This window comes from Crocodylus siamensis, chromosome 13 (assembly GCF_052110815.1).
Source record: "Crocodylus siamensis isolate JL-2025a chromosome 13, ASM5211081v1, whole genome shotgun sequence".
NCBI classification, from domain to species: domain Eukaryota; kingdom Metazoa; phylum Chordata; order Crocodylia; family Crocodylidae; genus Crocodylus; species Crocodylus siamensis.
The window spans coordinates 34,064,564-34,078,559 of record NC_143407.1 but is presented as its reverse complement, the minus strand read 5'-3'; the positions used below and the strand labels follow the sequence as shown (position 1 = coordinate 34,078,559).

The 13,996-nt window shown below is 40.1% G+C and overlaps 1 protein-coding gene across 1 annotated transcript in view; it reads right to left on the bottom strand.

Moving 5' to 3' along the window:
- Nucleotides 1-2,529: 2,529 nt before the first annotated feature.
- The window catches only part of PPM1D (protein phosphatase, Mg2+/Mn2+ dependent 1D), a 37,081-nt gene continuing 25,614 nt past the window's right edge, over nt 2,530-13,996 (bottom strand). The window contains exons 4-6 of the mRNA XM_090025612.1: nt 11,866-12,056; nt 10,514-10,753; nt 2,530-4,005 (exon numbers count right to left, since the gene is read on the bottom strand). Of these exons, the coding sequence (XP_089881738.1) occupies nt 3,451-4,005; nt 10,514-10,753; nt 11,866-12,056 (986 nt within the window). The 3' untranslated portion in view covers nt 2,530-3,450. The remainder of the gene's footprint in view (nt 4,006-10,513; nt 10,754-11,865; nt 12,057-13,996) is intronic.

Below are 13,996 nucleotides of genomic sequence, written 5' to 3'. Positions count from 1 at the left end.
CATAGGGTATACAAAGCCATCTTATTTAATCTCTGCTACATTTACATATGGCAAGTGAGATATTTAGCTCAGTGTATTGAAAAGATTGTTCCTTTCCTTGTTCCATCTCTCCAGTCTTACCAACGCAAAGCTGTTTGAATTCCTTGGCTATTAAGTACATACTAAGCGCCTTGAAATATATGAATAAAAAAAGACTGCCGTTCGTTTCATCAAAATGATAAATAGGCAAGAGTCGCAATTAGAAGTGGCAGTTAGTAGTTCAGACTTACAAATATTATAGATCAGTTGATCAGAGAGAACTTCAGTGTCTGTGCATATTTTCAAAAACTGTTTTCATGTGTAAGTTTTTATACCATAAGAGCCCTGATCCCTAGTAAAAAGAAACCAAATATTTGCAGTTCTCAGTTATTGTCCTCTAGTAGTAGAAATACATTTTTTGTAGGGACCAGCTTAGAACTGCAGTATTTTAATCTATAAGATCTTGTTGCATTCATTGGACTAAAAAAATTGTGAATTTTCAGAAAGCCTTTCATTCCTCTTAGAATTTCTGTAACCATAGCAACGTGTAGATAGTGGAGATAATTTTAGCCCAGGGTTTTGTTGTTCCAGTAGTTAGTGAACACAAGTCCAAAAATAGCTTACCTAGCCACTGGCAGTTTCAAAATACTGGTTTCTCCTGCATATTTAAAAGCAGGTCACACATGGGAGCCTGACTGCACTTAGGTTCACATAATACAAATACATCCAGTATAAAATATCAAACTGTATACTATCTGTAGCAAAAACAGCTAGCGGTATTCCATTTCATACTCCATGTATTAAAATAAAGGAGGCGCACAATGGCCAAACAAACCACATGCAAACTGAAGTGGTCAACTCAGAAGAAATATTTAGAAGAGAAAAACCTGGTGAAGATAGGAAAATTGAGTAATTAGAAGTGTGCCAACCAGAAGGAAAAGGCTTAAAAACACAATTATTGCTAGTCTTGGTTAGATACCTTCAGGGAAACAATGCAACCTTTACCCAGAATCCTATTTCCAGCCCCTTGGGACCCCAATAGAAAAACAGTCCATCTATGTAACACTACTGGGACAAAAAATTAATAATCATCACATGGCTTCTTTTTCAGAACAGTTAGAGGGAAGTCCAGACCCTTCTACTAGTATGCACTGTTTGGATAGAAAAGGTTGGTTAAATGGATTTATGCTTAACTCATTGCTCATGTTAAAATATTTTACCATTAGTAATGCTGTCTATTGCAATGGCATCTTACTGAATGAAGAAACAGCAAAGCTATAGCAATTTCCCACTGCAGTCCAACATCCAGGTTATGAAACTCTTGACTTTGAGCTCTTGTTAAATTGGCTCAATTCCCATATTTGAGGGCTCGCTTCCTGCTGGAAGCATGGCTGGAACAGATCCAGCCCTAGCATAAGTAGTAAATGCTCACAGAAAGAACTGAGCATCTAGGCACTTAGGTTCTTATTTTTCACCTCAGTTTGAGTATATGCAAGGTATTTTACCTCTTTGTAGTCCAGCTTACCTGTTTGTTAAAAGGCTGTAATACTACTCACCTCACGGGGTGCCACAAGAATTGATGTTTCGGAAATATGTTCAGTCCCTCTTGTCATTGGGAACAATAGTATTACATTCATTATGTTTAATTAAATACTTTGGTTAGTTGGTCAACACTTGTTCTCAAAATAATTATCTTCACATTGTAAAGCAAATAAGAACTATGTAACTAACCACCAGACTCATGCTCTGTTCACTGGTTATAACATATGCACCCACTCTGAATAAAATGAAATGGGTTACTAAAGTCTTGGTATTTTCTCATAGTGTTGCAAGCCCCCAGGGGAGGGGAGAGTAAGATGCACCACCTTGCTGGAAGTAGCTGAGCTACCTTCAGATCAAAATGGAATGGTGCTCCGATGTTGTCATTGTTGGCCACAAGGATTTAATTTAAAAAAATCCATGCACAATACTGACGGCTCATTGTGCCAGGGATCAGACTTGATGCAGTGAAGTAAGGTGTTTCTAAAGTGACCTGGATGATACCTGCCTTGTCCTAGCAGTTAAACTGGGAGTGGTTCTGAAAGGTAGAGCTGTTCGATGACACCAGAACTGCACCAGCTCCTTCCTCTGGTGGACACAGGCATGAAAGAACTTCCAATTCCTCCTCCCTTCTGGTTTTTCTCTGCCAGTTGAGTTCATATAGCACCCAGCCTGGAAGAACATCAAACTTGCACAAAAAATGCTAGATACTTGCAGGGGCATCAAGTCTCAAAAGGTAGGCAGAATATTTTTAATTGTAGAATTAGTGGTAGTCTCTCTAACTAGTGATGGTGAGAGATTAGAATATTAAGGAACAAGTCACAGTTGGGAAAGAGAACTAGTATTGAAACAAAGGCTGTTAACTGTGGGGACTAGTTTTATATTTGCATCATTACTCATGGATAAGCATTTAAAAACTTGAGCTTTGAATTTCAAGACACTGCACATATTTCAAGAAAAAGGCACCCCCAGCAAGTTTTCACTTGTTTTATTTAGGTGAACATACATATGGTCTACATATGCCATAAAACCTGTAAGTCATAAAATAATTTAAGAATTTAGGTTGGAATAATATTAACAGCACCACTAGTTACTGAAATGGCAGAAATGTCATGCCTTTGAGGCACACATTTGAAAGGGATATACTGTCTGTGGAAAGATGCCATCAGTCCTTCCAGGAGAATGGAAATGCTTTTTTGTAGGATAGTTTGGGGGCTTAAGTTTCTTGGAAAATGTAAGACACACTTTTTTGCTAAATACTTTTGACGATTAAGGTTACAAAAGATACAACTGAATAAGATACTGCATAGTATTTTAATTAAGATAAAGAAATTGACATTGAGCTGTGTAAAGCAAGACTCAACATCTCTGCTTCCACATTTCATTTCTGAGTAGAGAAATCTAAACTTTAAAAACAAAAAATAGACCTAGTGTATTCTCTAAAAGACACACTTTGGGTGGAACGTATAGTACTACGAAAATACATCTCTTCCATTTTGTTTAATAATTTACTTTAGTTAAAAAGTTGTGAAATCCTCATCACAAGAAGCTTATACAAATTCATGACTTCAGTAAATTAACAAAAAAGATTAGATTTTTTTAAAACAAGGTTTAGCCCTGTTGTAAAAATTATACAAAGGAAAAAAAGACTACATTTGTATGAAGGAATACAAATTTACACACATTTTACAGTGACTTGATACCCTACACATCTACAAAATTCACAGTTATAATACAAGCAAGTACAAGGCTGGGATAAAGCTGTTTGATACCAAAAAAAAGTTTCCTACTTCAAAAAACAAAAAAAAAAGATAAACAGGAAGAGTTTCAAAGTTTTGCACCAACTTCTAAGTTCTAATCAGACCAAAATATGCTCCATTACATACATACCCTTCAGCAAACGCATACGGCTTTTCTCGGCTGGTGGAACAGTGAGTTACCAAGCTTCTTCTGGCCCCGTAGGCTTCGCCGCATGGTGAGCTTGTTCGAGTTTTTGCGCTGGGGAGTTGTGGACAGGCCTTCTGGTTGGACAGCAATGCTGCGACTCAGGGTACGCCTTGGCTTCTTCACAGCTGGGCCAGAATTGGATTCTTCTAATGTCCTTTTAAAGTTTGCTGGGGGTGTCCTCTCTGATTCTTGGGCTTTTGTCTGACTGTTAGGAGACACCTTGAAGCTTTTTTGGTCCATGCTTGAGTTTGCCGAACTGGAAGGTGAGAGGGTAACCGACAAGCCACTGCTGTAAGATTCGTGTATTCTCAAAGCTAGCGCTTTGCTGCAGTTCTCCTCCTGCGGGCCTGGATCCTTAGAGGATGCTACCATTGATGGTAGACCACTTTTGGCAATCTCACTGGTCAGCTCAGAATATTTATCTAAGATCATGTTACTATGTATGAGGGAGGGAACAGACTCAGGGGAGTTCAGTCGTGGCCATGGATCTTCGTCTAAAAGCTGAAAGGAGAAAAAAATAAAATTAATTATGCCAAGATATGCATACCTGTATTGCCCCAGGCCATGGCTGAAGTGAAGGGTTCTCTGGGCTCGATATGCCACATGTTACTGAAGCTTCTTAGACAGACAGAGATATGCAAACACTTATACTTTTTCTAGGGCAGGGACAGGAATTCTGGACACAACTTGAGACCTCCACCTGTGTGCAAGTATCTTCATGAAATCTATTTAGAAATCTCAGACCACAGATAATAGGTCAGCCATTCAGTCTTTCAGAAGGCTATCTTGGCCTTACTAAGCATACGTGTGCTTTTTCTTTTCAATGGTATACAGTTAAAAAGCAAATCACTGATTACACGATCAACTTGCAATCTTTCATTGTGTCGGAAGCCCAAAGTAGAGAATGATGTGTGTAGCATGTCCTACACACTCCCAGCCCTCAAGGGTCTCATTTGTAAAAACAAAGACGCTACTTCCATCCTTCGGAAGCATCATGGCAATGTCTGCATAGTGTTCTTAAGATTAAAAATGCCCTTGAATGGCCAGGTATTATTAAGACAGATCAGCAGAAGCAGCCTGTTTTTCTGTTCTTTGTCCTAATAATACTATCCGTAAAGTCTATGACAGACATTTATGAAAGACATTTCAGGTTATAGCTTCACTCTGTTCCAGCGCCAACAAACATGTAGGTTACACATTTTGAAGGGATCTGGGAATGCTTCTTTAATATCCTCAATTATATTTTTTTAAACTGGTTCTCTATCAGATTTTTATCTTAGCAGTATCTTACATAACATGTTATGTCATGAGCGTGATATTGCTCAATGTAGATTTGGATACACAAACAGGAACATTAAAGGAGGAAGCTGAAGAGTTTGGGATGATGTGGGACAAAAAAGAAAAAACAACACACAGGACCCGAATCAGGCAAGATTCTTTCCTGGGCAATCAGCTGCAGACAGCACTAAGCTGAATTGATCTTGACAGCTCCAAAAACATTTTTTGATTCTAGAACAGGACGATTCAGTGCTCTCCATACTTAATAGTTGAGCCCTCACCACAGATCTGAATGTTCATCTTAAAAGAGCCCCACTGGTAATATCTTCCTATTGGCTGATATTTCATACCCATAACACAATGTTGACGAGCTCAGGCTAGTAAAATTCACGTGACCCATTTGAATGGGTCAGCAATGCTGCTAATTTTGATCAGAAGCTGCCCTGAAGTTTTAGGTACTATGGTTCCGACCCTTCTCATCAGTAGCGGCCTTAGGGGAGGTCAAACCAGGCGACTGCCCAGGCCCCCACACTATCAAAATTAATTACACTGAATATTTGTATTATCAATATTGTATTAAGATACTTTCATTGCAGTTTCATGAATAGGGCAAAGTGAAATTGAAAGTGTGCGACTTGCTTCTAGGTCATCAAAATTAAGCCTCTAAGGGGGCCCCAAATGACTCTCTTGCCCAGGGCACCAACAACCCTAAGGCCACCACTGCTTCTCATGATATGGTTATTAAAACACCTTAGTTCCAGTTTGCTAATAGGCAACAACTACTTGTAATCTTTCCCCAAACACAATAATGCCAAATTTTTGTCAGAAAGGAACTCCTAGTTAAAAAGGGACATACTAGATCCTGCAGATCTTATTCCTGCCAAGCACTTGATAAACAGAGCTAAGTACCTGGGTGTGGTATCTCAATGTTGAGCTTGGGAAGAGCATGACTTTCAGGACAATATGGTCACGGTTGAGGCCTCATCTCCACTACAAAGCTTTGCTTACAGAACTCTACTTCTGCCAGCAGAACTTGAAGGCTATGCCCCTTTTTGCCTGGTAAGTTACTCCACATCTGCCAAGCGGTTTCTGCCTCCCTCCACAAAGCCAAGAGAATGGATGTGCAGACTTCCTTCAGCACCCCCAAGGTGCATGTGACACTATGGTGGCACAAGTGCTGAGCAGAACCACACAGAGGTTCACACTGGAAGCAGGTAGGCATGCATGTGCTCTGACAGCCTGGCACTGAACAGACGGCCACCCCTCCCAACTTGTTCACATAGGAATAAACCCCTCTAGCACGTAGGCTGTATACTCTTTAACTACCTCCCCCATACCTTCACAGTACTAATGTCAAGACCTTTGAGATGACAGACTCTAGGACTGTTTCCCTAATGTTCCCCCTCCACTCCCACATTCTCAGAAGGAAAGTTCTTTCGAAGCAATTCTGTGCTCTGGTGAAAGCGTACTTTTTAGTTGGGCATGTGGAAAATTAGAAGCTCAATCAAGAGTCAAACTTTGCTCGCTCGCTCTCTCTCTCTATATATATATCTGCAAAAAAATATATATTTGCAAAAAAAAAAATCTGGTCACCAAGCTGGCTTGAAGGGACTGGACAACAACATTGTTTAGGGAAAAAAAAAAAAGTCGTACTGGTTTTGCCTTGCCAAATATACTGGTTGCAAGATTGGAGAAATTACTTCCACTGTATTTCTGATATAGAGTTTGATGGGCACAGTGAAAACAGATCAGCTCCTCACTGACTCAGAAATTAAAAGTTAGGTATGTTTACAAAATCATTCAGATAAAATAACGTTATGGCAGGCAGTGGAATTCACTGTCAGAGAGTGTCAAATACAAGACCACAGTACAGTCCAGAGAGTTTCAGGACACAAGTCTCATTGCTCCTCACAACCAGGAGGGACTGGAGAGATTCACTTTCTCCCAGAACACCGCATATGAGGGGCGCTAAAGGCAGAATTCTGACTTGGATTCTGATCATACTCCTCACAGGTTATGTTAATCTGGACTTTTAAAACTCAGCTGGTTTAGTTTAATAAGCCTACCATTTTACCACTGAAGCAAAGCACTCTTCCTCTATCCATGCTCTGGGTCTCGTAAGTACCATTTTAGGTTTCATGTCATATGACTTCCATAGAAACTAGGGCTGCCTTTCCCATGCCTGAATTTTACCCACCAGCATCACTTAAAAGCAGTGTACTGTGTGAATGGAAAACCTTGCTGGCCAGCTATTCTATAAATCTCAGCATGGAAATCTGCGCTCCTTGCCATCACTGGCTTCTCAATGAACTGAAATGCTTCTCCCCATTGTTAAAAACAAAAAAAGCAAACAAATAAAGCAACGTATTACTCAAGCCAATCTAACAAATTGTGTGCATGTGCAATCTCCTTTTTTGGGCTCTCTCAAAAAAACAAAACAAAACAAAACAAAAAAACCACACACACCAGAGGACACAGATGCAGAGACATTCCATTTATTCTGATCTGCCTAGAGACGTTTCTTTTTCCTTAAATGTTTCAAGATTATCCTGACAGGGCAGTGGCAATGTTTTCTTTCTGTCTTTTTCCACTTCCTGCTTGCATTTGTTCTTTTCCTTCCAATTCTATAGGTATTCTGTGAGGACAGATGGTATTGGTTACTAAAGCAGCCACCTACGCTAACTCTAAACATTATGTTAGCAGTGTACTATATGCATTCTTTTCATTCAGAAAATCAAATAAGGGAAGAATGGGATCTTATCTTTTTTAATGGGAAATTAACCTGCAAAGAAGGCCAAGAGAAAAAAGCATGCTGTATTAAATTAATTTAGATAAAACACACTGAACTGTAACTAGTGCATGCTTGTAGCCAGCTAAGATTTTGAATCCTAAAAGAAAAAAAATAAAATAAAACAAGGTCTTGTCTGTATGGGGAGAGTGTCCCTAGTATTTACAGCAGAGCATTATTCCACTGCAACTGTTGCAGAATAGCTCCTCATGTCGAATAACTAAGAATAAGTGGCTTGCTGGCTCACAAAACAGAGTAAATATTCCGGAACAAGTTTCTTTTATTCTGGACTAGTGCATACTACACATGGCGAGCTATTCCAAAGTCTCCGGTCAGATCCACATCCCTATGTAGACAAGCTCCAGAACAAACACAGCAACGTTTAAACACAAGTCTCAGCTGTTAATAACTTGGGCTGTAAATAGACATTGCATGTCTTAGAATCATAGAAGTAGGGTCAGAAGAGACCTTGTAGATCTTCAAGTCCGACCCCAGGCCTGGGCAGGAGGAAAAACTGGGCTCAAATGATCCCAGCTAGGTAGGCATCAAGCCTCTTAAAGACGTCTGTCTAATTTAAACCTCCTCTCCAACAACTTGTGGCTGTTATTCCTTGCTATGCCAGGGGGCACTAGGGGAAACAAGGTCTCTCCCAAACCCTTCTGGTGCCTCCTAGTGAGTTTATAGACAGTCACCAGGTCCCCCCTCAACCTTCTCTTGTGAAGGCTGAACAGGTTCAGGTCTCTCATTGTAGGGTCTACCCTGTTGTCCACGGATCATGTGGGTGGCCCTCCTCTGGACCCTCTCCATGTTGTCCACATCCCTCCTGAAGTGAGGCACACAGAACTGGACACAGCAGTCCAGGTGCGGCCTGACCGGTGTTGCATAAAAGGGGAGGATCACGTCCTTGTCCCTGCTAGAGATGCACCTGTGGATGCACGACAAGGTCCGGTTAGCCCTGCCAACTGTGACCTTGCATTGTCAGCCCATGTTCATCTTGGAGTCAATAATGAAGAAGAAAGCCTTCCATCTCGGGTTCCTACAGACATACAAACTATCCTGCTTCAAGTCCCTTGGAAGCATACAGGACAAAGTGTGCCAACTCCTTTTTCCTGGAACATGGCTATGTGCTCCTCTCTGGTGGAGGAACAGCAATGCAGCTTGGAAAGGTGATACATGTAAGTGCTTGTGATATACCCATTTTGATCCAGGTCAAATGGGATAAAAAAAATCAGGCTCATGTCAAAAGAGATGTCTATTTACAGCTTTCGGGGACCTCTACACATGTCAGACGCCTGCTCCGATGCGTGCTAAGTAGCAGATGTTGGAGCTGACTCAATTAGTCGAACTGGCTGGAGCGCACTAATTAGCATACTTCAGCAGCCTCAGCATCACGTGTATTCATCACCTGCGCTGCCATTTTGCAGCATGGGATGCTGAATACACCAGATGCTGCGGGTGCTTTAATTAGAGCAGCTCCAAAGAGCCACTCTAATTAAATTGCCCCCCATCCCACCTTGGAGCACGTGTAAAGACACCCTTAGTGCTCAGCTCCTAGATGAAGGAACCATGCCATGGTAAATGTGCCAAGGCACTGGATGCTCCAAAAACTGCACCAGGACTGTAATGAGAGCACCTTCAGTTCATTAAAACAGCCTGGTTCCACAGCATAGAGCTTAAAGGCAATTTGAAATGTGCCCTTTACAAGCACCTGTGCCATTAAGGAATGATACTTCCCCAGCTAGAGTTTTGATCTAGATCTTTCACTGACTTAGGTACCAGTCGACTATCAGCAAGCACACAGATTTGTACTCTTGACAGTGTATTGCATGTACTTATATGCAGAGGAAACGCAGAGGAAAAAGAAAACTATTTTGCCGAGTCCTTCTATTAAATGTCCTTGGATATTTTCAGTTGAAGTGCAGCTCACACTTTCCCTTCACAAGTTATAAATAATTCAGACCTTATAGACAATATACACACCTCATCTGAAATTAAGGTATAAGCAGAGTTCACATCAGTTCTCTCCACGCTAGACACTGGGATAGCTGTGCTTTTGCAATGGACTTTGGGATCCTTCCTTGCACTTTCCTGCTGCTGCTCAATGGCCAAAAAAGCCCCAGGGCTGTCTTATTAGCCGTCTCTCTCTGTATCAAGCAAATGTTAAGCACTGTCGTCCTAATCTTTGTTTTTCCATTTTACTTTGCCTAAAGGACAGCTATTCAAAGGCATTAAATCACATCAAAACACTATTCAAATCTGTGGCAACTGGCAATTACTGAAACAAACAGCCACTCACAGTTATACCCTGGTCTTTAATAACAAAATAGCAAAGCACTTCCCAAGGCACAGCTCAACATCAGTGCAACATCAACCAAGGCCCCAATGCAAAGGATGAGCCTGTAAAATAATGTCTTTTCCTTTAAAGCAGAAAATTAAATTGATCAACAGATGCAAAGCAGTAGCTCTCTCAATCTGAAAATAAAGTACTTCTAAAACCAGTAATCATTTCTTTGTTTATGGACGCACTACTAAAAAAGAGGGATTCTGTAGGCAAGCTTCAATACCAAGCTTTTCAAAACAAACACCAAACACCATTCTAACTACCATTACTGACTGCAGCTGATAACCTTGGTTTGACTAGTCATTCAAAGTGTCACAATTTTAGGGATTAAGAAGAGACTCAGTATCCCCAAATCCAATAATTCAGACCTCACACACTGCCCTTAGCATCCTGTAGACTTAAGCAATCAAAGAACATATAGCAAGAAAATTCACACTCTTCTCCTGTTACATTTGGGAATGGCAACATGAAATAGGAATAAGGCTAACTTTCAGCACATACCAAGCTATGCTTTGAGAGAAAGAAAAGGGGAGACCAATGCTACAAATGGTTTGAGATTCAGATTAAAATAGGAAAGACTTGGACTGATGAAGAAACTTTACCTTGACAGGAGGGGTGCAGCAGCGGGAAGGTGTCATCACACACATATCAGGACTGCTATAGTGGGGGCTCTCTGACAAGTTGAGATACAATTCTTCATTTTCCAAGTTGCTCCTATTCTGCTGTAATGGTGAGATGCAGATTACGATGGCACTAGTGTTATCTGCACGAAGCATGCGCTGCCTCCACCGGCCCAATGCTCTGTTCACCAGCATTCTGGCACAAGACTGTCTGTGTTCTCCCTGTAATGTTAAAAAACAAAAAAACCCCACAAGAAACAGAGAAAGTCACCACCAATTTATTTTGTGAACACAAGCAAAAGAAATCCTCTGTCTTAACCTCACACTAAAAAGCACCTGCATTCAGAAAAATCTCCATCTAAGAAACAGCATGGAAGTCACAAATTGTATGACTAACGTGCAAACTCCAATTCCACTTGTTATAGTGAAGCTTAGTTTAAAATGATGCTACACGGACAAAAACTCAAATCCTTATTTATTAATAATGATTAATGATTTTTTTTTAAAGGTAATGTTTAAGTCATTGTACATTGGCACCAGTTTGGTGAATGAATATAAAAATTACACCGTTATTTCAAAAATAAAAATAGGGCTCTAAAGCTCTTCAAGTAAAACATAGGATCTACACAAATCAGTTGGCCATGGTCTGTTTATTACTTGAAGTACATTATAGCAATATTGCGACTCCAAGGGGCTGTCCACCCACCTCAAAATTTCTTTAGCGGTCTTTTTGGGGGGCACTCTACAAAATGATGCTCAGGACCTCCATCCTGCACACAGTCATGGTGTTTTTTTATAACAAAACGAAGATAATGTCACTAGAAGCCATGTTTTTTTTGGATAAAACCCACAGAGACTCTAACCTGCTTTAGCTGCACTGATTCATATACCCCTCAAATATATGATAAATATTTCTACACATTGTTTTGCATTGTTTTATCCTACAGGTAAAACTCAACCTCTAGTATTTAATAGACCACATGCACATACCGGCTTGGCATCTAGATTCCCGAACCACGATAGAGCCAAGTTATTTACTTGAGAAGAAAAACATATGGTTAGCACCTACATTCCACAAGAGGTGTTAATATACATCATAACCAACAAATCTGACACCATATGCTAGCCTGCTCAATTTATCATCACTGTAGCAACTCCATGTATGTTGTACCAGAATTATTAAAGTAGCAATAGTGAAAGATGTCTCTACTATGTAGGCCTTTAAAAATGTGCTGCGACAGACTAACCCAGCAGCTTTTAGTGGAGTCGAAAAGAAAAAAAAAGTTAATAAGCTATCGTCTCTACAGGAGCTGACAAGATCAATCTGTCCTCACCATAAAGTAATTTTTCTCCTCGTGGTCCTGGCACATAGAAATGGCATCCTGTGGTGGGATCATGTTCCACAGTCCATCGCTGCCTAGAATAATGTATTTGTGCTTCTGCGGATCAATCGTGTGGACACTTGTGTCTGGCTCAGGAGACACAACAAATTCACCGCTGTAGAAGTCATAACTCCACAGATCACCTAGTGAAGAGGAAAGCAAGGTGATGCTTACAAGGCAACTGTCAAGTAAAAACTTGTAGGACAGAAACCACAGACAATTGTTCCCACCGAGGCCCCTTTTCGAGCAGTGTTAATTACAGGGAAATCCCAACATAACTAACTCTTACCAGTACACTGCCAAGTGATACAAGCCCCTATTAGTATTTTTAGTACTTTCTAGTAAGTCACACATTCAGCAGTATGGCCTGATATTTTTAATATACATATACATACACACACGCATGCATACATACACAAACAATGAACTGGAAAGACACAGATGTAAAGTGGAATAAATTAAGTGTAAATTGCAACAGAGAAAGGTACATTTTCCAGGGTAACTCTTTTCACATACAGTACAGGGATCTTATGCAACTAGTAATAACTTTTTTCAGGCAAAGAGGTAGTTTTTTAAATAGGCTAATCTAAACTAGAAGTAACATTGCTGATATGCTACTCTCTCTTGCCTTCTCTTTCTGAATCCAAGCATATGGTTTCTAAACATGGTGGATAAAAATCAATTATTTAAAAAATAAAGCAGATTTCTTACTTAAATCAGATTTTTTAATTTAATCGTATTTTTAAGATGCTTTTTTTTTTTTTTAAAGAAACCTATACAAAAATAGTTTTACTTTAAGACATATAAGAGCTCAAAAGAGATCATCATGGAATAGGGATTATAACTTCTAATTATATACTATTTGAGACAATATATTTATGTAGCCTTTTTAGAAAAGTTTTATAATAGGTCACAATAGGCCATGGACTATATTAGATGCCTAATCTTAGTTCGGTTCCCAGAGGTTCCTCTACAGATTAGTAAATATTAGAAAGCCACTCCACCCAATGAAACTCAGTGCTCGGTGTAGAAGATCCCATCAAGCATCTCTGCAATACATAGTTTCAGTTCTCACATTGTGAATGTGTCTCTGGAGATACTATCCTTGTTAACAGCAGTATATGGACATGAGAGATAACAGACCTGATTTACCTATCCATCACCCCTATGGTCTCTCTGCAAGTTTGTGCACACACAGTCAAGCCCTTACACCTCCCTCTAAAAGGGCAAAGTTTCAAGAAGTTAAATGAATAGAGGATTGTTGGGGGTGGAGTACATCTGGGCAAGGAGGAGGAGTCTGGTGATAAAAGCAAGGAGGGAGGGGCAGTAGAAACAAGAGAGAAACATTTTGAGCAGAATAGTCCCAAAGTCTTGAGGGAGAGGTTTCTGAGCGTAGCCTTTCCACTGAGTTGAGATCTAGAGAGGGAATGGTATGGCAGAAGGGAAAACCTATCATGGCAGCAGGCTGTAAGAGACCCTGTTTGGAAATAGTTTAGTGAAGGTTATATATCAAACAGGAATGCACCTTTTGTAGAAAACAATAATTAAAATCAAGGCTTCCTGACCAGTAATTTAAACCAACTAGATTTAAATCAAATCCACTCTGTTTCTAAAAGGTCCACTTTGGACTTCAGCCTAGTGGAGACGTTCCCCGTCTTTGGTAGCATTCTGTATTGTGCAAAGAGAACGAGAAGGAGGATTCTTCTTTTTCCTCTACTGCTCACTGGACATTTGAGATTAACAAGGAATCCAACATGATCTTTACTACCATGTTCTACAAATATTGGTAAGGTTATCCTGCACTGACCACATGCCCTTAAAAATACAAATGCATTCAACTGTCAAGAGCTGAAAGATGTTTACATGCTAAGGAGTCCTTCAGTTTAAAAGGCAAAATTGCTTCCTGACTCAAGCCTTCAGTAAGTGTAAATGTTTGTGCCTTTTTCACAGCATTCAGACCTCTTCCTTCCCTTCCCCTTCCTACCAAGTCCCTTTAAAATAATAAAAATATGCCTTTGTTCCTGCTCCAGGAAGTAAGTAGACTACTCCATTAGCTTTGCTTAGGGCTATCAACCAGTTGAAA